At 40.0% G+C, this 24,050-nt stretch overlaps 1 protein-coding gene and 1 long non-coding RNA gene across 5 annotated transcripts in view; both read right to left on the bottom strand.

Annotated features, from left to right (window-relative positions):
- The window catches only part of LOC136440000 (TBC1 domain family member 16-like), a 44,850-nt gene that overhangs the window by 12,237 nt on the left and 8,563 nt on the right, over positions 1-24,050 (bottom strand). For all 4 annotated transcript variants that reach the window (XM_066435733.1, XM_066435730.1, XM_066435731.1 and 1 more), the window contains exons 2-4: positions 13,114-13,404; positions 4,712-5,918; positions 2,874-3,018 (exon numbers count right to left, since the gene is read on the bottom strand). In XM_066435733.1, coding sequence (XP_066291830.1) covers positions 2,874-3,018; positions 4,712-5,918; positions 13,114-13,282 — 1,521 coding nt within the window. In that variant the 5' untranslated portion in view covers positions 13,283-13,404. The remainder of the gene's footprint in view (positions 1-2,873; positions 3,019-4,711; positions 5,919-13,113; positions 13,405-24,050) is intronic.
- Positions 1,604-2,678, bottom strand: LOC136440007 (uncharacterized). Its single transcript, XR_010756606.1, has 2 exons — positions 2,301-2,678; positions 1,604-2,125 (listed from the first exon to the last, which is right to left on the bottom strand). It is a non-coding gene; the product is annotated as an uncharacterized lncRNA (long non-coding RNA).

The following is a 24,050-nucleotide window of genomic DNA, read 5'->3' as shown; positions in this document are numbered from 1 at the left end:
TCTGCTGGAACTTTCTAGCCAAGTCTAATAAACTGTTTGATAGCGTTTAATGTCACATCTTAAGTTTGAAAAAAAAATCCTTTTTAGTTAGGACTCACAGGGCTATCCTTCCACCCACAACCTTCCTAAGTTGTAAGTTCCAAACTTCTCCAGCAGGCTCACCAGTCAGTCATGATTTAAGGTGATGAAATGAAAATGGAAAAAATTACCACTGTGTGACTACTTTCAGCACTCCAGAAATGCCCTTAAACACTTTTCTCCTCCAGAGAGATCATAAAAACTGTGTTCCTGTCCCCATATGGATGAACAAGGGATTCTTCATGGTTGGAATGGGAAAACAGAAGTGCACACTGTAATCCTTGATGGCCCAGAGTAAGTCATCACCATTCTGTATTTGTCAGTCCAACCCTTAGGGTAAAGCCTTGCAGGCATATGACATAGTGTCGAAATAACATTGTTCCCAGCACCATGTAATTCAAAATGGCAGCTGTTATATATAACAACTGGTGCATACCTTAATCAGACAAAAAACATGGGGCTAGATGTGGTGCATGTCCTGAATCCAAAAAATTGTATCAAAATCATACTGGTCCACCTTTTCCAAATATTGGACTTATTTTGTTTCAGATAAAAACAGTCTGAGAGACTTTTCAACACAAAATGCAGGAAGAAAACCCTGGAAACTCCATAATTGATTGATTCTTTGACAAAATACCGCTCCAAGATGATGAGCTGTTAGAGTTAGAAGTCAGGATATAAGTTTTGATGGCAGATCGGTTGAATATGTATGCCAACGGCTTTCCTTCCAGTCAGGGGTAAACCCTTGCACATTCTGAGTGCTTCATCTAGTCGCTGATCATACATTTAGGTGTTACAAATCTCTCACACTGAAATGATGAAATTCCAAAACTTACAGCATAAGCGAGATGGCATGATATGCATTCAAATCATTGGTATACATCGTATATACATTGTTAGCTTTTGTACCAGTGTGCAACAAACTAAATCAGAAAATCTCCGGGAATCACCTACTTGTTGTATCCAATAACACATCCTACCTAATAAATCCCTGGGACTACCCATGTGCAGAGAGATGGAGACAGGTCCCAACACCCTCAATTGTAATGACTTTCTTCATGGATGATTGTTGACAGTAAAAAGAAATCCAATTTGTAGAGAATCTCTCCATGAAAATTCGACAGTCATTTATCATGGCACTTCAGTTATATTGATACGTGTGAACTGGAACAACCTACAAAAATTGTATATAGAGTTGGCCCCATACAATTTGAAGCTGAGGGAGTTCCAGTTAATTGTTTGGTCCTGTGCCAAGAATGACAAACAAGACCCTACATTGGACACTGAAGCAGTTTAAAGCAGCAATCACTGCCTATGATTTAGACAACTAGTAAAATCACAGCAATATATAATAATCAGATATCTCGTGATGTCCCATTGGGGCACAAGTCATTAAAGTTTTAGTCGAGTCATAAAGTCGAGTCTGCAAGCTTCTAAACTGGCAGAGGAGCTACTGTATCAAATATGTCCAGGTAGGCAGCATCCCACAAGTAAACTTTCTCCACATTGATCACAGTACTGTAAATGCATTTAACTTTGGATGGTTTTAATTTCCCAATAGGGAGAAAATGGAGTGTTCGCGGTGGTTTTAAGTTTGCGTTTGAGACAATAATAGACAAATGAGTAGGAGGGAACAAAATTTGCAGTGATTTAAAGTTCGCGGCGAAGAGCTTACTGCAAAAACCTCAAAGATAAATCCACCACAAATGTTTCTGCGTGTTAAGTATAGTCAAGTCAAAAAGTGGCAGAACTCAGAGTTCCCTGCACTTACTTTAAACATCTTTGCTGCAGCAGACACCTCATGAAATATCTCCCATGGTTCCACAACCCATGACTCCATCATAAAAATGACGGGTCTATAAAATCAGTTGTACTTTGACCAACTGCTACACTTAAGCATCATTTCGTAAACAACTGTGACACTAATCAGGTCTATAGTTAGCTCTGATGGCTAATAATTAATTGATGACCTGATAAGATGACCTGGTCGATATCTGTCAGTCCAAATTTTGCCATTCCAGGGCTAAAGGTGTAGGAAACAAGACGGCTACCAAACAAGATACGCCAAAAAGCAATTACTCAAACAACTGGATATGATTTTGGAAACGGTCAGACGTTAGGATGCTACTTGAAACGTCTGACCGTTTCCAAAATCATATCCAGTTGTTTGAGTAATTGCTTTTTGGCGTATCTTATTACCTGGATGTCTAATCTTCATCGACGTACCAAACAAGATGGCTACCAAATTCATATCATTAGTTTGATTGCAGACGTATAGGAGTGAAATAAGCAAAGTTCTCTTTTGAGCCCTGTGAAGGAAAGAACAATTGTTGAGCTGGACTAAGTTCAAATAAAATCTAGGCTGAGCTGTAATATTGGAAAATCAAATGATGTTTTTTTGTTCCAATATTCAAAGTAAGAAAGAATGAATGAAATTGAATATTTGAACTAAAAGTTCATCAGATTTTTTTTCTAAATTCCTGATATCTTTCCAAATTGATCTGACCACTGTTTAACGTAGGAACAATGCCATATTTGAAATGTATACAATACCATTTCTTGTCGGATCAGTCTGTGTTAGTGATCCTTCCCTTCCCTGAGTAACCCTCCCCTTCCCTAATCAACCCCAGCTGCTCCCCCTTCCTTCCCTCTCCATTGTTGGTCATCATCTCTTGGCGGCCGGATATGATACTCGTAATGGTGTCGCGACTATCCTACTTTTGTGTTTGTTTTATCTGTGAGTTAGACAAGAAATGGAGTTCTCTTCGGAAGTGAAGAGAGGTCTGAATGCCCACCTTATTAGCCTTGGCCTGTGTACAGTGTCTCCAGTCCTCAAACATCTCTGCCAGCCTGTCCAGCCCCCCATGGTGGAAGTGCAGGATCTTGTACTGACTCTCTCTACTGGCGATCACCAGCTGGCCACATGTGCCATCCCCATCACTATAGACACACAAAAACATCACACTTTGTCAAAAGTAGCAGATAACAAACTTGGCATGAATCTTTGTGTGGAAAGCTATTCATTAGGGTACAGCTCTAGGAAAACCAAAGTGAACCATCATAGTTTTCCTCGGAACAACATACAATACATGTAACAAAGTAGTGCACGTACTATGATAGGTAGAAACCAGCAAATTTGGTTAGACACATTAATGCTAAAGAAAGCTAAGTTCAGCATACAAAAAGTCAATTGAAAATTGGAAATGTAGGAATTTTACTACTCTCCTCCAGGAAGGGCAACTACATTTGTACATGTAGGCAACTCACAACATATTTTCTTAAGGCATTACATAAAAGCCAGCAGCAAAAATTTCACTTCTGGTGCCTCTTTCAGTACCCTTTTAGACCACAATTTGGGTATGCAGTTCCAGAACCACGAAAAAGCGTTTTCTTGGCCTTCACAGATGATCTAATTTGAAATTGAAGACTGTCACATCTTTATGCTACACCTACCAGGTATAGCCTATAAGTCCAAGCAATGGGACTCCGAGACACAAATTATGACAAATTAGATGATAAAGCTGGCACCCCATTTGCCCACTCAGGGACATCAAATATTGTCTTAATGATCTTTTAATCTCACTTTACCTCATCTATCCCTTATCTCTCACCATTAATGACTAAGCATAGAGTCAATCAGGTCTTTTGCTCATTACAAGCTCATACGATAAATTCCCAATCAAAATGAGCTTGAAGTTGAAGAATAACAACCTTTTCCTTTGTCTGGAAGCAGTCTGTATCGACTTAACTGCCATTAACATAAGTCATGTGTAATGTAAGAGCCATTCTGCAGAGGAAACATGACCGTTACGCCCGTAGATCCTATCCATAATTGAATGTTTATGAGGTGTGGTGCAGCATCTCTCAACATACCCTTGACAGCTTAATAGTTGCAGTATGCATACTGTGTGTTGGTGATGGGGACTTTAAGGAACCCATAACGAATATGCGTAGGCAATGGGCGTTTTAAAGAACCCATATAACAAGTTTTTAATTCCACGTGGCCCACTTCTAGACAAACAGGCAACGGTTATATATATCATGTGTAATACCAATGCCAATACTAGTACTCGGGGACCAGGGAAACTGCCAGTTATGAAGACATAAGTTCTTAGATGGGAAATTTGGAGGCCCAGTGCCAGCAGCTACTGGCTAGCATTGGCGCCTTACTTGATATAAGACGTGAAGAGGGCTTAAATACTTTTAGGGATATATGCATTTAAATACCACAGAAGGTGGGGGGGGTAAAATAGAAATGCTAAGGCATATAGAGGAGGATGAAAGAATACACTGTAGATTCCTATATAGAGAAAGGCTATTGGCAGAAAAACATTTCAGAACAAATTGACAGCTAATCATATACATATACATGTATATATGAAGAGCAAATTTTTTTTTTAATCTTCTCATTCCAAAATGAACTGATTGATCCGTTCCAAATCAGTAAAATCAAAATCAAATAAAACTTTTTTACAAGAATGAGAACTGTTAGTAGTTGTGGGTCAAATGAGCCAGTTTACAATCATCTTCCAGAAAATTGTTTCATATAATCTCTCATACATATCTACATCATAACATACATGTACACATCATCAACATCATCATTGTGACAATATAAGGCCAAACAACTCACTTGAAGAACAACCTGAGTGACCTCATTTGACCCAGATCTGCGGAGAATACACCGCACAGTTGCTCCCGCGCCGTGCCAGGCCCCTTTAACCCCACTGCGTCCACGTAGCTGACAGAATTCTCCGGGAAGGTCAGGTTATAAGTGACCGCGAGGCCCTCAGGGTTGGAGTCGGACAGCGATCTCTCCAGTCTGTTCTGTATCTCGCTTTCCTCAGCGCCAGTTGGGGACGTCGCATGCTGGGAGCTTGATGGGGAGGGGGGGCAAGAGTCGCCGTCTTGCGTCGTGTCCGTGTCGGTGCTGGAGGTTGAGCTGGAGTCGGACATCCTCCGATGGATGTGTCCGTTTCCTGGAGACTCTAGTTCCTCGTCAACGTCCGTGTCGCACAGCTCCTTGTTCGCGTGGACCACCGTGTAATCCGGCATCTTCTTCTTAGGGGACGGCCACGGGCTATTCCCTGCACTGGTGTCGTCAGAGCTGACACTGGAGTTGTCAAAGTCTGTCTGGAGGGCTTGTCTAACGTGCTTGGACAGTTGCCACGGCAACAGTTTGACACCTTTACTGGCCTGAGAATCCCCTTTGATCTGCTGCTCGTCTCTCAGCACCTGTTCATAGTCATTCCTGGCTATCAGCAACGCCAGCTGCGTTTCCGTGGCAATACTTTCACTGTCAGAAGACATGCTGATGTCTCCTGTTGTCATCTTTGCATCAGCGTCGACAGGACTCTGATTTTTGGAGGAGATTGCACTATCCACAGACTTCTGGCTTAACCTTCTGCTATCAGAAGCACATGTGTCGGACTGAGATGTCGCAGAAGGCTCTTGCCCAACAGTTTGCCCCAAGATCTTCTCGTAAAACTGTTGATGTTGCTCGGACATTGCACTACTATGTTTGCTGACCGTGTCGTCAGCGTACCCTGAATCTGAACAGCTACGGTCGAGGCTCAAGCTAGATGAGTTCTTTGTTCCCAGTTCAAGGTCGACATCGGCGTGTTCGAGTAATCTGTGGGACGCCACCATGTCAGAGCTTCCTGGAATGTCGTGTGAGAGTTTCCTGGGAGGGGGGGCGGGTTTCTCTCCTGGGGGGGAGCTTGTGCTGGGGGTGGAGGGGGCGGAGCTGGGCTTCCTCTGCAGGGTGGTGTTGGGGATCCATGTAAGGATGAGGGTGGAGCCGAGGACTGCATCATCCTGAGCACGGATTGTCAGGTACCCTAGAAAGGGAATAGAAGAAATAAAGATTAGATATCAATGGGATAAATGTCTTTTTTCTGCAGCTACTGGGCTATATATTCTACAGAACTATACTTTTGCAATACTGTTCTTGTTAAAGAAAAACTGTTTGATGAACCTTACTTTGTACCAGCAGATCTCCTACTATCTGATGAGTAACCACTGGTTTGCATACATGTACCACTGAAATACTACAAAGTCTAATACAGTACACCCAGGGATCATTATCATGTTGCACCATTTCCCCCAACTCAGGTGTAAGTAATACGTATGGCTTAGTTTCTTTGAACTAATTCTTTACACTGATACAAAGAGTTCCCCAGATTAGAAAGGACTCAAACACACTTCCCACTTGAGCAATCAATACAAAAGCAGTGGACCATGGGCGCTCCACCGGGCAGCCCTGATAAGCTTATTAACTGTGGTGCATAATATAGAATTATCCGTCTCCCTTTTAACAGCTACCAGACTGTATGTCCAGAGCATATATCTCCGGGCAATTCCCATCTGTCATCTTAACTTTATAAGGACATCAGAGGCGAATCTATATGTGACAAATGTGGTTGACGAGGTGTCAATGGGGTATCGTACATACAGGGTAGACATCGAGTCTGGCTGGTAAGCCTCGGGGAGGAGGGGGGAAACGGCTCCGGCTGTTAGGATCATCAATCCCTTTTAGAGATTTCACGTCCAGCTTACTCATTGTCACTTACGTGAGAGAGGTGCAAATATGAGGGAGTTCCGTAACAGCTCTGGACACAGCAAACTACTGTGGATCTTTAAATGTTTGCGCTGGATTTATTTTCACAGTTGCTGCAGTGAAAACTTCACTGCAAATTCCTTGCACAGCAAATATAGATGCGTTTCCAATATACATAACTACCTACTGTACAGTACTACAGAATTGTTTCAACAGTGAAATTAACTTTCTCCCTGTTGCCTAACTTTGCAACCAATAGGGAATAAAACAGCTAATTTAGTGTGCTAAATGTTATATCCCTGTGAAAACCTCTGTTCACTTTCTACAGCAGCGAAATTAAGTTTTCAAGAAAATCAATGAATTTACAGTATCTTGTCAAAAGCATTTTGATACGAAAGGCAAAGAACCACAAAACTTTGACGTTCAAAGCCAGCTTAAGTCCAAGGTCAGCTTAAAGTACACACTTATCACTTGGTGCTATCTAACACCACATGTGTATGATGAAGTACAGTCAAACCTGTCTATAGCGGTCACTCAAGGGACTGGCCAAAACTGGCCGCTAAGAACAGGTGGCCGCTATGGAGAAAATGTCGATTAATTGACCACGAGTGACACATATTTTCAGTACCCACTGAGATACATTTATTCACCGTACAGTACACATGTAAACAGGTAAGGCACATTTTAGAAGTTCGATTGTTGTTCTTTTACTCCTTGTTAGTTAAGAACAAAATACATGTTGCTCAGTTGTCACTTACTGTTCGTTTTCGACCGTTTTCAAACATAAAATCCTGGCGACAATTTTCCTCAGTCTCTTGTTGTGGCTTGTGTTGATCAGCATCTACCATTATGCTAATAGGGTACTCAGAAGAAGGTCGCTCTTTTGAAGGCTTTTTGTCTATTCAGAAAATTACAACAGCCCAAATCTTACATCATAGTAGTATTATCTACTTTCATTTTGAAGCTTTTGGTTTAGTAATTATCCTCAGTGATACTTTGCAGTAAAAATAATTTAGTATATTATACCTCCGTAACAGTGGTGTCTTCCGTTGACCTTTATGCTGCTACCTATCCAGTTTGTATCAGCGCCATTTTGAAAATTGCGCGAAACACGTTTTGAGCACAATTTAAATAAATTCCCCGGGTGAAAACGGAAATTGGGCCGGCATTCAAACATTTCACGAACTTACCGCATCAGGTACATGTGTGGGTTGTATTTTCCAAAAGGCTGCCGTAATATTTGTCCAGTCGAAATGCACAGAAATTGTCAATTTTACCACGATGTACAAACGCAAGCCATGTGAAGAAAACTATACTTGACTTCGCGTCAAACCATGGATTTTCTAACAAAGATAAAACATTCTGGTTTTCTTTATTATGATCCTATCCAGTTGAGGCCGCATAAATTTGATAACTGCGTGAAAAAATGAAGATTTTGAACCCGGCGTGCAGTGGCGATGCGGCTTCTACCGGCGCGCCGTGACCGTTATCGGCAGTGTTACTGTACTCGCGGGACCGAAAATCGTCTGGCCGCGACCGCGTTGGACAGGTGGCCGCTATAGCCTAATTCTTAATGCTTATGTCAATGGGAAAAATCCAAGGGACCGACAAAAAGTGACCACTATGGGCAGGTGGCCGCTATGCAAAGGTGACCGCTAATACAGGTTTGACTGTATATGGAAAAAGTGTCTAACTGAGTCTTACTGTGAATTGTAATGGGCATTGATATCAGTAATAACCAGACTTTTTGGACGGCATTCATTTCTTACCCTGAAGTTAGACAGTTCACTATTATAATATATAATGCTTCTGGCAACTGGGATCTATGCTCAGAACTTCAATTAGCATTATTTCCCATGTGAGGTCTGTCCAATTTAGATTTATCTTACTGCATTCACCTTCATTGCTTTCTTAGCCCCTGGAGGTATTCTGGATCTTAAGTTCGAAGTCCTCTTGATTGAAGTCCATATTCAATCTGAGGTAGTCATCAAGGCTTCATAATAATCCATCCCACACACTTTGCTGGTAATACATATACTTACAGGTACATGTATCGAACAGAAACCTAGTACTGTATATTATATTTATCAATATTCTTCTCTGGATCGAGTTGAGAAGCACCCTCAGGGCAAATTAAAGCAAGAATTTACAGCTAAATCCCTTTTGATAGTAAAAGCAAAATTGTGAGCTATATTAGATTCTAAACCCTAAAACATGAGATCACTGAGGACACCATTGGATGCCAACTTGGGAAGCTTGGATTACCTCACATTTACACCTAGTTCCAGTACTCCGTTATCATTATTTTGTAACTGACAGCTGTACTGCTGAGTCCCATGTCTCTCCTTACTGATAATGAGAAAGTTGTGCGTCATCTGTCTGGGTTCTGTTTTTCCTTTTTCTTTTCAGATCCATGACATAAACATGAACTAATGCTACACCCACACAGTATATTGTACACCAGTCTTGTGTATTCCTCCCACACAAGCTTGTGTATTCCTCCCACACAAAAGTGTAGCAGAGACTCCGCCAACACAGTAACAACTTGTCAACCTCTCCTAGGAAACACAATTACCAACATACCACAACACCTGATCCCATGATACCAAAGCAATTACTGCAGGCTCTGCTCTGAATCACTTTTTAAAATGGGACAAAATGTTCAGCTGTGCCACAAGGAGACTCCAAATGATTCAGATGACTGAAATACAACTGCAAGATATACTGTTATCTAGGCTGAAAGATATAATGTACTGTAATAATAACAGAAACTATAAATACCTTTTTTTAACCTTCTCCCTGCTGCTTAACTACGTAATCAATAGAGAATGGGGTGCCAAATGGCTACTTAAGTGTGCTAAAGCTTTAAAAAGAGCTTGCTCAGTGCAAGACCGGAAACCAGTTCAAGGCAGGGAGAGGCATCACCAACAATATACCAGGGCTTGAAATGATATTTTTTTTCATGTGACTGAAAAATATTGGAAGCTGTCAGTAATGTCACTTGTAATTCTAATGCATAAATAGCTGATGAATAATCTATCATTGCCTTCGCCGTTTATATAGGCAGAAGGGTATATTTTTGGTCGGGATTTGTGGAGTGATGGTGTTGGCGATATGACTCTTGATGCCTTGGACGGATGTTGGTGATTTTTGGTAGGTAAGTTTCTGTTGGGGAGACAAAGGTCAAGTTCGAAGATGGGTCTTCTGAGGGTTTCCTTTGGTGCTGCAGTGGACCTTTTGTGTTTGTCGGTTTGTTTGTTGGTGGCATAACTCGAGAGAAATTACATGGATCGTGATGAAATTTAGTAGGTTGTTGGGGGTTGGGAAAACGAAGGTCAAGTTTGAAGATGGGTCTTCTGGGGGGTTCCTACAGTACTACAGTGGGCATGTTTTATCTAAATTTTGGAGGAGGATAACTCAAGCAGGGTTTGGTGGATCTTAATTGTTTTGGGCAGGTAGAAACGATTCGCGATGATTAACATAATGAGATGCATTCTATGCAAATCAGGTCCTTCTTACAAGATTCATGAGGAAAAGTTGACATTCCCTTTCAATGTGCTATTTTTGGGATGACGACCAATATACGAGGACCCCTAGATATATATGAGGACACTGTACCATATGGACAGGGACAGGTTGGGATTTTGGGGTAAACATGTGGGCAGTGCTTTTCACAATGGCGCTTTAAGACATATGAACTGAGAACTGTGACATAGAGAGGAAAACCGATTGATATGTTGATAATGTAAATAAGAACATAATTTGCTTAATCGACGAGAAAATGCTATGATTCCAAAGTTGTAAATGACGGTAATTTGATACTTGCAAATAGAAAGTTAAATGAAGGTGAACATCATCATACATTAAGTTTGCATTCCATAAAACACCTTTCAAACACATCTTTCATAAAGTTAACACCATTTGGCGAAGGTATGGGATCGCCGAACTCTAGTTGTTAATGTTTTACATAGCTTTGTAGCTCTCGAGGTCTATCAGTCTCTCCAGCCTAACTAGATTCCGCTCTGCTACATGGACTTACTTTATTTTCTAAGTTTGTATCTTCCATGTACATCTCCCCACTAAAAGGATTATGCACTAACCTCCTCTGAAACGACTGCAGACAGCCTGCAGCAGCAATGATCTTGACAGATTTATTGCAGGATGCACAAAAAGTCCATTTCACTATCCTAGTCCACAAATTTTACTCTTACTCGCCGGAGGGACTATGACTTGGCATATTGCAGTGACATCTGGGCATCTGCCATCTGCTTTATTGCCACTTTAGCTTTGATTGCCTTAGGGAAGTCCTCCGTCTATAGCAGACCATGTGGTGCTGACATCCATCGACTGAAGATGTAATAGATCTACTTCTAAGTCAGGGCTGGAAATTCATTTTTGGAAATAGGTGCACTGGTGCACCCAACCCAAGAAATTACAAATGTAGGTGCACAGAAAGAATTCTGGGTGCACCTAACCTAGAACTTTAGGTGCACAGAAAGAATTTTAGAATGTCAGCAAAATGTAGTATACATGTAACCCCCATGCCCCTCTTAAGTCAATCTGTAAATTCTAACTTTTTCAATTCTAAATTTTAAACAAGTTATACATGTACATTGAAAAAGTACAAGAGTTACATGACTGTATATTGCTTTTTCTCTACCTTAACCCTATAGCCTACAAAAATATCTAGGTGTACCAGTGCACCCACTGTCAAAAATCAGGTGCACAGCTCCAATTTTGGGTGCACACAGGTGCACATGAACCCACTATTTTGAGCCCTGTAAATGCATCTCCAGCTCAACATACTGGAAAGATTATCAACTTTTATGAGAGACCAGATCATAGCACTAAACTACATGTACTTACTCAATGGTCACCACATAGCAAGACCCAAGGCCACAGTTTAAGGTTATTATTGACACAATTGCATTGTTTAATCCTACTCCAATCCAGTAAGAACACTGCTTTCAGCTTCAAAGGGACATCAATTACACGCTCCACCTGGTTGCATAGACCAAACTAAAGAACGAAATAGATTTCATTTGAACTGAAGATACTAACGCATCATTCCAAGATAAATGCAACAGGGTCACTTGCCGTGTGACCCGGCACTTCGTAGACGCGCGGGCCTATACAACTTCTTCAGATATCATAAATCAGTGTCACCATCATTACTTTTAGACCTAAACCCTACATTCATCTTACAAACGGTACGTCACAATATCTGCCTGTTCCTCAAGAATATGTAATTCAGCATCATGAAATACATGCACCACTTCCCAAGTAACTACAAAGAATCCATCAATCACAACTTTTTCTTCCGGCTTGGCTACAGTAGCACAAACTTTAGCTTAATTCCTGACTTCTTGAATACTGTATTCCAAAAAATCTTACTGGGTGCAAGAGGATAATTTGTGGTATAATTAAAAAAGACAGGGAAACCTTTGTTCGAAATGCCAGGAAGGTTTTATACAAGAACTCTTTCCAATAAGCTCCAATGCCTTTACAAATGGACCTGGTTGATTGCTTCTGTCTTTCTGGATCATTTGCGTTCCGTAATGGCAAGATGCACCACTCTGCCTGCCGAGTGAAATACTAGAGCTAGGGCCTGTAAATGTTAATTGCTCTGTCTTGATGCTTGATTCATGGACCTTCCAGGATCAGTGATTTAAAGTCACAAGGCCTGAACTTCCTGTGCAATGCACTGCGTGAATGCATGATCCACAGTCTAGTCTTTGCCAGATTCATCATCAACTTCACTAAGGCACATCAGGTTCTATAGGAATCACTTCTCTATCATTTCATGTTTATGATCCAGAACTTACTCATATATACCAACGGTTAAACTATTAATAGTTCCCTAGAGCAAAAGCTAGAGCCTTAAATATTCATCACCTTCATAGGCACATATATAGATATCACTTCTGTATTATATCATGTTGATGATACAGAACTTTCACCTGAATAATGACAATTACAATTACTACCACTAACTCCTACTGTAACAGCAAGAATGAGAGCCCCTCAGACCATCTTAGACTTCCGCTAGAGATACCTCTTCTATTATCAAGACAGTCTCCAAAGAGAAGAAAAAAGGTCAGGAAGGCTGCCAAAATGTCTGCATGATCCATCAAAAACACCCACCCACCCTTCAACTGTATCTTTTATATGATACATTGGGTATGGAACTTGCTTCCAATTAAGTCATCTTCACACTGGGATGAATCCTAGGAACAATTGTTTTCCAGCTTCCCAACCCCATAACCAATACAAATTTCTGCAAAAAGGCTTCCTTAGTGACAAGGTTAACCTTTCCCTTTTATATGATTTTTATTGTTAGGCCTACCTATAACCTAAAATTGGCACTAGTATGCAATAGAGGCCTAGAGCTTGAACGTGCTTTGAAAGTTATATTATGCTAATGCTTCATGAGACAGTAACTTATCTACAATGTTATGATAAAGACTGAGGATTACCTGGATGGTGAATAGTGTTGACGTTGAGAGGTCCAGGAGGATGTACACACACATTGTTCTTGCAGTAGATGATTTCTCCGTCCAGCGGGGGAGGTCGGGTGGGGTCGTTAGCCAGGCCCAGCTGTCCCAGGATGCCGGTGGCCTTCTTCAGCAGAAATCCGAGCGGCATGGCTACTACTTGGCCTTTAGAACAACTAGCATTGGAATGGAGGACCTCCTAAGGATCTGGCCATCTTACGTGCTGAGACAGCAGTCCATGACGTCTGGAGCAACTTGGATTCAAGGCATGACCTGCAGGGCAGCAGAGAATGATACTGATCAACAACTTGAACTTCACATAAAATACTGTATGCTGATTGGAAAGAAAATACTGTAATTCTTGGTTTGTTAATTGTAACTTAATTCTAGCTGATTTAACGGTCACTGGTCAACAGCTAAAATTTCCCCATCGCAAACATTTGATCACTAATATTTGAGACAGTAATGTTTGTTCCCACCGTTAAATTTAAGTGCCGTGACCTACTCCATTTTCCCCCAACCGCTATATTTTCCTGCCGCTATATTTACAGTGATTTACAGTAATTAGTTCTTCAAAGCTGATTTTGTCAGGTCTCACAGTCCGTTTAATTTCTCCTGTTGGAAAGCAGAAGCAGTTAAAAACTAGTTAAGACTATATCTCCTCCTTACACCTGCTGGGAAACTGCCAACAGCATTCTGTAGGGAAATGACAGGACTTTCAGGACCTGAATTATGCCAACAGAATGATGGCTTTTGGTTGCGAACGCTGACCCCTGTATGTAGCACTAATCAATTCTTTTAAGAAACGAGAAGCAAGAGTACAAGGTTACGCTCCAAATCCTGTGCAAGCTGTCAGTGTCCTGTTCATTAACATACTCATTACTGGTACAGACTGTAATCCTTAACGAGGCTGGGGTTCAGATTTGTTGGTTCAATGTTTGAGGAAATTGAGGATATCAGAACAGTACATCTTAAACTGTTTGTGTTGGTTTTATTTTTGCAGTTTTTGTGGTGACCTTTTCTGTAAATTCATGACACAGCAACTATGCATTTCCAGTGCATAACTACATGTACTGTGCTGCAGAATTGTTTCAACGACAAAAATAAACTGTAAAAACCTCCTTTCCCCTACTACCACAAAATCAAGTCCCTGTGAAACTAGATATAAACTTACCATATGTTGAAGGTCCTACAATATCTCTTAAAGTTCAAGTTCAAACGGTTATAGGCAAGTCCAAATGTGCAATGCTTCAAACTAATCAGCCCCTCATAAGGCTTGTGCTTACCAATTCTAGTGCAGAAATGAGCCACAAGTCAGTTTGACTAAGACCATCACATGTTGTCATTTACCATTTGGCTCGAGTCAAAGCCACAGTAATGTCCACATACTAGTGATAAACCTCCCATCAAAGACCTCCAAGCTAGTAATACGTAATCATACAGATGAAAAGACTAGAGATACCCTTTGTACAATAGCATGGAGTATAGGGAGTATGAATATTTCACTAGTATAACAATGCCAATAGCTCAGACATCATAGTTACACATAAACAACCAAAAGAAAAAACTCCCTATCACATTAACTATTCATTTGCCTTCAGTTGTGTAATAATTTGGCTTGACAAATGCAGTGAAAACGACCTCATAGCTTTAGAAGAGATCCAATCTCATGTAAAAGAAAGTCAATTTTGAGTCTCCAATTGGCTTCATTGATCTGACGCCAAAGCCTTGGTCAACCCTAATACAGTTGACCTCCCAGGCCGAACTAACCACCTGGTATTTTCCTTTCAGCACATATAATAACCGCCCCTGATTGTTGGAAAAGAGCAATACAGAAGACAGCCTAATGAGCCAAGTGGCTGTAATTTACACAAACACCAATTTAGTTTGGTCCATGTCTTCCACTGTCTATTACAGGCTCGTAAAGGCCATAAGGGTCAAGGAGATGGTGACTCAAATTATCTACTTCTTCTTGGCTTTGGACTTCCTTGCCGGTTATATATATAGTAAAGAGCAAATTGATGCACAGGTAAAAAAATGCAGGCTTGCCTCGGGCCTGCAATAAGCTGAACTTCCCACGAGTAATCCCAATAACACGTTTTGCATTCAGAAACATTCCATCACCAGCTCACAAACCTGACTCAGACAAAATTGTTGTAATTATGAGATTGATATACCCGAATGAAAAAGGATTCACATGAATTCCAATGAACTGACTGCACCCTTATCAGATGCCAGTAGATGCTTTTGTACCTCAAGTTTGTACAGCCTGACTGATCTTTAAAACAATCAGTTCTAGTAGTATCAGCCTTATCATGAATTTATGACTTCACAGCCCACTAAAGTTGCCCAGGGCCACATGAGTAGAGGGACAGCCCGGCAAATTAAATGATTTGCAGGGATCAATATTAATGGTGGCTTGAAATGGAGACCTGGAGGGCATAGCGCTTGGGAACTAATCATTTCTCATAAGTAGCCATATACTTGCATCAAAAGAACATTGTTTTCTTTGACCTTTGATCATTTATGCTTTGAGTGCTTGTAATGATATCACCATGATACCTACATGTACCTGTAGTTCATCGTTGCTACATGTGACGATATTTAGATTTTGTAAAGCTATGCTTGAAACCTGCAAACAATATCAACATTGTAGAATAAAATTACATCCCAAAGTCTTAACCTATATGTACAGTAGAATTAAGTTACCAAGTTAATATCCACATCTATTCACTTTGAAGATATCATAAATGCTACAAAAGATGTTACTCTTTTAACATAGTTGCCAACATTCGGAACTTTGTCTTGGAGGCATATGCAGCTATATCAAGTTACTTGGCAAGTTGGTTAAAACTGGTCTTGGTCTGAAATATTCAATATATGCCAGTTATGAGGCAACACAAAAGGGCCTCAAGAACTTCAAGACCTTGTCCAGGAAAAAATCTCATTGCAATTCTGTCCATGAAGGAACAAAGCCCCTTTATCACTGTCAGGTACAACAGCACAAATTCCAGCACCGTGGACAGGATAGATCAATATTGGTCAAAAGGTCCTGCCTTGCAATAGATATATAGGAGATAGAGTGCACATTTAAATGTTAGTCCCTGATGCATATACAGCATGGTTGATCAATTCTACTGTAATTCTTCCACCTATGACTTCGTGGGTGGCGAGTGACCTTCTGACATTAAAAAAAGGCGCTTATCCATGAACGAAATGTCTCAGACTCTCTCGCGCCTTGGGAGAGAAAGTAACCATTGCATTTAGAAGCACAGGACTTCATAAAAATGAACTCTAACATTCACAGGAGCAATGCATGAACAACTGTAACAGCATATTGTGAGCCTTAGGAATTTTCTCTAAAATTTAATCATTATCATACAGTACATCTATTGCCTTGGCTGGATAGTGCTCCCTGACCTGCAGTTATTTTACGCATATAAAATCATATTTTTGATATAGAAAAATTCATACCTAAACATAATACAGAAAAACCAAGTATACTATTGATGCGAATTCCAAGATAAATGTGCTACATACGTCCAGGAAAAAATGACCATGGCTTGGGTACCAGCTACAGATAAAGTAATGGAGCAATAGCCTGCGGCTAGAAGCATCATTACAGGAGAGCCACAGATATACATGTACACGATCACTATCACCGGGTGGGGTCACGAGGGTCACACTCAAACAGATTGCAGGTCTACAACCTTGACTCCAACACACCGCATGGGTTAGCAATCAAGGAGTGTGCTTCAACAATAGGGCTTTCTCAGATGACAGAACTGCAAGGCAAGCAAGAGCAATCTATTTGTAAGAGGCACTAAGGTATCTTGATTGCAGCAAGATTGACACCCATTACTGACTCACCATACCGTGCACTGTACAGCCAGATTGCCACAGGTATAAGATGAGTAACCAACAGCCACCAAACTGGGTTGTAGAGAAGATGTGATTTTCCCAATGGATGAAACAATTTGGTCACTAGGACAGGAAATCTTCTTTATCTCTGGCAAAATTGTTACGATGGTTTAAACAGATTTAGAACACCACATTGGAAAGCAAGAAAAAACAGTAAGAAATTCAGCACCATGGCTAGTACCAATGGTTACAGCCAGACCAGTTTACTCTTAGGCAATGATAAACATCTCTATCAACATTTAAAGCAATGTCTAGTTTGGCAAAAGGCCAGCAATGAACTGTGTCCCGTGGAGCCACGGCTACATGGCAAAACGATATCAAGGAGTAGAATACAGAAGCCAGCATACAAAAAAACAATAAAGAATCTAAAGATAGACAGGAATTGGGCATAGCTGAAAAATAGGTTCATAAAAACAAAGGTGAAGTCTTGTTATGACACACCAGGCTAAATCATGGCATCTACATGTACACAGAAAAAAAAACTTGGTATAATGGCAAGTATTGGTTTTCCAAATACACATGTACACGAGTAAGGATGCAATGCCATGGAAAGTGTGCAAAACTACGCTTTGAAATAAATTGCTCTTTGGAAAGTAATGCAGCCCAAAAGCCTGTCTTCTTGGTATCAATGGTTCATGTAATTGGAAAAACATGCTGAAACATTCTTCACCCAGAGGCAAAAATCTCAGCTCTTAGCCAGGCTTACAGTTTGACATGAATAGAAGTAAAGCCACACTTATGGCCTGCAGCAGGAAACATGGGTCAACTATACCAGGAACAAGTTATCAGGTCACATTGAGATAGATTCAGGGTATAGGAATGACCGCAGTCAACTGTTAATCAATATAACAGCATTATCTCTGGTCAGAGAAGGGATCAAAATCAATAGTGACAGATGATTTCACTAAAGAAAGTCATTGATTTGCATTGTATGTACCGATTTTCCTGTTGAAAGTCTTCTTTTGTTAAGATTTCACACCTGCTTTGTCAAAGAAAGTTACCCCAAAAACAGATAACAGAAGCGACATAATATTCTAAATACCACATCCCACAAATTTTTATCATTTTGATCTGAGTCCCTGAATCTTACATGTTTATCATGAATATACAGTGGCATTGACAAATCTTAACTCCATGTTTTTGTGCAGTATAGTAACGATGGACGAACACCACCACCACCACCAGTAAGGGACCACAGCTTAATGTTACCTTAAGGCCTGCGACCCTTTTCAGAAGGGTGCAAGTCAGGTGAGTGACAACAGCTGGGCCTCAAACTCACAACCTCTTGGTCCAGAGCTAGAGGAAACGTCACTTTACATGCTACACATAAAAAATACAGCATAACACTGTACTAAAAACTTTTAAAGTTAAAAGCAATGGCTGTGTCTTTACTCAGTAAAGCCTTAAAGATTAAGACTACAGAGAGAATGAGGACATACCAAACGTTGCAGGCTAAGCCACGGGAGCCAGCAGGATTTGAAGTCTCTCTGATCAATACTGAAATCGATGATAATGTTCTTCAACATGCACGGGATGTCAGAGCAATGAGCTCTTGAAACCATCCATACAGGTCGCAACAATAGAAAGTTTGCACATAATCAAAAATCATTATCATCAAGCTCTCTATCTTACGTGTGGAAGTACTGAATTATTTACCACACCACCATGGATAACTTACTGAATGATATAAATAGAAACGTGAAAATGCCATTTGATAAAAATTTAATATGTTTACAATCGAATCATAACTACTGAAGAACATTGAATTTAAGATCGAGAAAGACATTGGAAGAAAACCTTACTGTGGCATGATCCAAGTTTAGTTCTCTTTTCTCACAGAGCTTCCGGAAATGGAGTTTCAACTGATGTATTTTAGGTGTGGTTCTATTGATCTTCCAAATTGAACTGATAGATCAGAGCGAGCTTGAACAGGAATAACATCACGTACCATACATGTATGAAGGTTGACAGCAGTGCAGCATAGGCAAAATGGGAAAGACAATTTTGAGACATGTTGAAGCTGCTTATATTGAGTTTTTGCAACATTATCAAAATATCTCAATCCCATTATGTCTAGAAATTGATCTTACTGATTATTACATTTGGAACTTTATAACACAAAGGAGGGCAATAAAAAAGGGATAGCAGAACATTTTCCCATCTACACAAATCACCAGTTTACACCAGATCGATCCCAACCACCTGGAACCGCACCAACTGCCAGCTGAATTGTCTGGCAGGTCACTAAAGTTCCCCGTCATCAGTTTCACAGTATGCAATATGGCAGCCGAGAGCATCTCCATTCCATCACATCAGGCAACGGTCCCCCTCTTCCACGTAATCACTCCAAGGCAAGAGCGTATCGAGGTGGGAATACCCCTTGCATGTTGAGTGTACGTACTCGGGATCATTAGTCATACATGTGTAGTCGCTGACCAATGGTAATATCCGACCCTGCAAAACTTATTAGAACAGAACCATTTATAATACATGTAGGGTATTCGGTAAGAGTATGACAAGTGCTTTTGGTCCCCATATAATTTTAATATTCAAGGATAAGTAGCTATGTACATACAGATTTGTACAATTAGAATTATAACAAGATGTGAATACTTGCATAATTGTAGTCTATTTGTTTTAGGTTCCAAATAAATTTCTTTCTCGAACTTATGACTCAAGCTTACTCAAACTACATGATCACACGTTATGCAGGTAACCCTGTATGCCCCAAGAAGGTTAACTTGTCAAATTGATGATTCACTCAGAGTGTACTCCTTTTAGGTTAATTTTGGCCCCTTTATTTGTATCCAATCTTCCTCAACATACACCTACACCTCAGGAGTATCTGCTGCATTATACAATATTGCAGTGGCCTTGCTACCTACAACCCAAAGTCTTGGGTTGTGCCTGCACTTAACCAAAGGTTGGATGAGTGGGTGGTCTTAAGGGATTGTTTAACTTGACCTGCCACATCCTCAGACTGAAAGCCACATCTATCACCCTCAGAACCAATATTGCTTCCAAATCTGTCACTGAGTCAGAGAGTGGAATACAAAAATCCCTGATGTAATGTTTTTGAGCGACCTTCCCATGCTGTATTAATATTTACCGGCTTATATGAAACTTCAACAAGTCCTGACAATCTCTCTTATAAGTCTGGATGGCACTGTCATAGAACTTCAGAGCTACATATACATTATATGTACCGTCTACAATCATTAACTTCAGAGACACATTTACCTGAAGTTTAGATAAGGTATGCCAGAGTCAAGTGATTCAGAATTCTGGGATAAAAAGCTATAGTTTGCATCAAATAAAATGCAAGTATGCTTTATACAGCACTTAAAGGCACCCAGAGCATTTTATGAGGTTTGAAAACTGGAAATATTCTAGTTGCTGTAATCTTTCTGAAATTGACATTTAATGCCATTGTTCACCACATTTGCGTGCGGATTTCTTATCAAAAGTGCTCAAAAGCGACACAAAAATAAGCTACATGGTGATCTTTTAGTTTCACGCGCCTACTGTAAATAGACCAATACCATAGCCCCGCCCACCTCCGTCAAAACCTAGAAATGCAAAATTAAAACATTAGAATGCAAATATTTGACGGACATGCAGTCACTCTTTCATTGGTCGAACCGCTAATTGTGATGGACAGTCAGGATAAGTCTATTGGGGTTTGGATTTTCTATCAGTTCTCACCACACACCGACATCGTATCTTTGCTCCTTTAATGTTGATATGTAATGGTGTATTGTTATTGAAACTTATTACGTGTAGGAATGACTAGAAATTGGAGTTTTTTTATTCAAGTTTCAAGCCTCATAAAATGCTCTGGATGCCTTTAAGCTTTCAAGTTTCATTTGTTTCAGAAGCAAACTTGTAACTTGAAAGAGAAAAGGCTTGTCTAACGTCATAGTATGACTCATACTCCCAGTGCCATACTCATACTCGCCAACATCATCAAAGAGAGTGTTCAATAGCACAGTGCATCATTCTATGACTGGGAATTTCCAGACCTGAATTCCTATCGTGCCACATAACAAAGGGATCAGTTAGGGGATCTTAACTGGGTTGAAACATGGCAAGGTCATGGTGGCAGCGGTGCGCAGACACATGGGACGTTAAGATAAGTGCTGATCCATAAAAGATTCTCCTCACAAAGTAACCGCCACACCAGGAAGGCTTCTTCTCCGCAGTATACTCTGGCAACTTCCCAAAAAAGCTTGGCAGTGCTCCTGTGGAGAGGGCTGGACTGAGGTAGGAGGAGGAAGATGGAGTAAAGAGCACTGGCAACAACCAGTGCTAACATGATGTCTCAAACAATTAGATGGGGAACCATCTGGAGCTTTCAATCTCACTTCCTTTGGCCTGTCAAGATCTTGATAACACACATAAATGTAATGTTCAAAGGTTACGACCAAGCATGAGCCAGCGGTCACTATGGAGGCTGGTACTCAGGCTACTCATGTGGTGGACGTTGACACTACTCAATACATATACATCTATAGGACACTGTGTATATTACTAAAGTTTTAAAAACATTCAGGAAAATCACTGTTTTTAATCATATGATTATGAACAAGTCTTTTTCGTGAACATTCCCTACTGTTGGCAAATCCGTAATTTCTTACACGGTACATGTATTTACTCGTAACATTCTATACATACATGTATGCAAGCAGTGGAAAGAATACCACGTAGAGGCTACTCTAGAGTCATCAGTTGCTGCTCTTACAAAATGTATGTGGGCGAGTGTATACCTTCATGTATAAACATGACTGTAGCTAGTGGCGCCAGAAGGAGCACTGGCCTGATCAGCATCTATAGGAGCCACAACTGAGTGGTCCATGGACACACAAACTTAGTGCATTGCCCAAATGTCTGGAATACTAATAACGAAAATTGTCTTTGGACCAGAATGTGTCCTTGTATAATTGTTTGGTTATAACCTGGTAATGACGCTATGAAAAATGTATCACTTTAAGTTTAACCAAACTTAGTTCTTATCATCGTAGTTAAAAAGTGAAGCAAAATATTCATGTACTAAAACCTCTCTGGCTTAGTCTTTTGGCAGATGATTGGAGAAAAAAAATCAAACTGCAACTCTGAACCTCACATAACCTTGACTATACATAATGCATATAAAAAAAAGATGTTGTACATCAAGTTAGTCTGGACCTGATGTTTTAAGTCATAAATATGCAATTACAAAGACCTTTCATATTATGGGTGGGTTTACTTTCATGGTTGGAATAACCAAATCACACCACTGGGATTCACATAGATTTGTAGTAATCGTGACATTGAAGATAAATTGTTCATTTACCTGCATGCAGGCTGAAAATCAATTTCTATTTCAGAGCTTATGTCATGATCAAGATACAATGTAGAAATGCTATACTACATTCAGCACAAAAAGTTTTGAATCTTTAATTTGATCAATTATATCTCTATTATTTCTTAATCAATTAGATAGTATTTGGGCATATCTATTTCCCAATTACAATGGTACCATATTTGTCATGAGCCTGCATTCAAAGAGCTGACTATGCAAGTGCGTCACAAAAAAAAAATGCCAAAATTTCCCTACCACCCCAGTGTCTGATGTTGGCAGCGGAATTTCTACACTTTTTGGGGGGCGACCCATCACAAAATCAGTCATGGTGCTCATTGCGATCATAACAAACCAGGAATCATTTTCAAGGAAAATATACAAGCTTTCCAGCGATATAACACATTACGTTAATCATTCCAAAATAACCTGCATATCATCAAGGGAAATTTCAGCACCTACTCACATCAGCTGCTCTGGTGCTCAACCTATGAATCTACAATCATAACAAACAGGGTATCATTAGAAAGGTCAACTAATAAGCTTTCCGATGATATATGATATATGATATGATGTATTTGATAACTGTTCACAGAGATATGATGGACCAAAATCAACTTCTGATGAAGACTTTTGAATAAAAGGTCGAAACCGGTAAATCGTTGTGTCTCAGCCGTCATCCTTCTGACGTCCATTCAACTAGGACCAAAATCAACTTCCCGACCTTTTGTGCCAAGTATATCAACCTAGCAAACTTTGCAAATGTTATTTTTCTTAAGATTCTGAAATCCTGCATTTGATATCAACATAGTAATCACTATTATAATATAGTGTTGCATATACTGTAAATTACAAAGTGATATACATTTGTAAATACATTTAAAACCCCATTGGTCAACAAATCAATACATAACTGTCTCTGTGGTGGCATTTTCTTTGACCAGTAGTTACTGTATCCCATTTAACTGTTAACTATCATAGTGTTAAACAAATGAGTCTGAGTATTAGACCTGACAGGAGCAACTGTTCGACATCAAAACATCTGCATGCAAGGCACACGCCACCTGTCAAAAACACTTTTGTTAAATGAACATAGGTTCCTCATGTTAACCACATTTCCTTCTCTATATTGATTGAAACTATGATGATAAATCCCAGTTATAAAGTGCTTCCAATATCTGGCTAATGGTTCAGCTATGAGTAAAGCATCGACGGAGAGACTGAGTTTGTGCAAAGGAACATAAAATGTCTCGTTTCCACCCCATTTATGCTCTAAGCTCTGCGTATCCAAGTATTAAACATATATCATTTATGGCTGGAAATACTTTTTTCTGCATACCTACAAATGCAGTAGTGTAGCTTCGTTCAGATAATTATTACAGGCACATCAAAATTAATACTACCTGCACCACTCATTTTTTCCTTTCAATAAATTTGAAAAAAACAATATCAATGTTTTGAAAATGTTCCTAGTTCTACGGTTTTGAATCAAGGATCCTACTGCAAGTCATATGTCACCCTAGTGTTATAGCTGATTTTATGATGAACCAGGTGCAGTAGGTGCAGGTAGACGTCTGAAACAGCTGCACAACTCAATCTTTATAACCTGTGCATGCAGGTGGTGCTTTGAGCCCTGGCAGGGTAATGTAAAATGTCTTCA

The sequence above is a fragment of the Branchiostoma lanceolatum genome, chromosome 8, assembly GCF_035083965.1.
Source record: "Branchiostoma lanceolatum isolate klBraLanc5 chromosome 8, klBraLanc5.hap2, whole genome shotgun sequence".
Classification (NCBI taxonomy): domain Eukaryota; kingdom Metazoa; phylum Chordata; class Leptocardii; order Amphioxiformes; family Branchiostomatidae; genus Branchiostoma; species Branchiostoma lanceolatum.
This window is presented reverse-complemented; position numbering and strand designations above follow the sequence as displayed.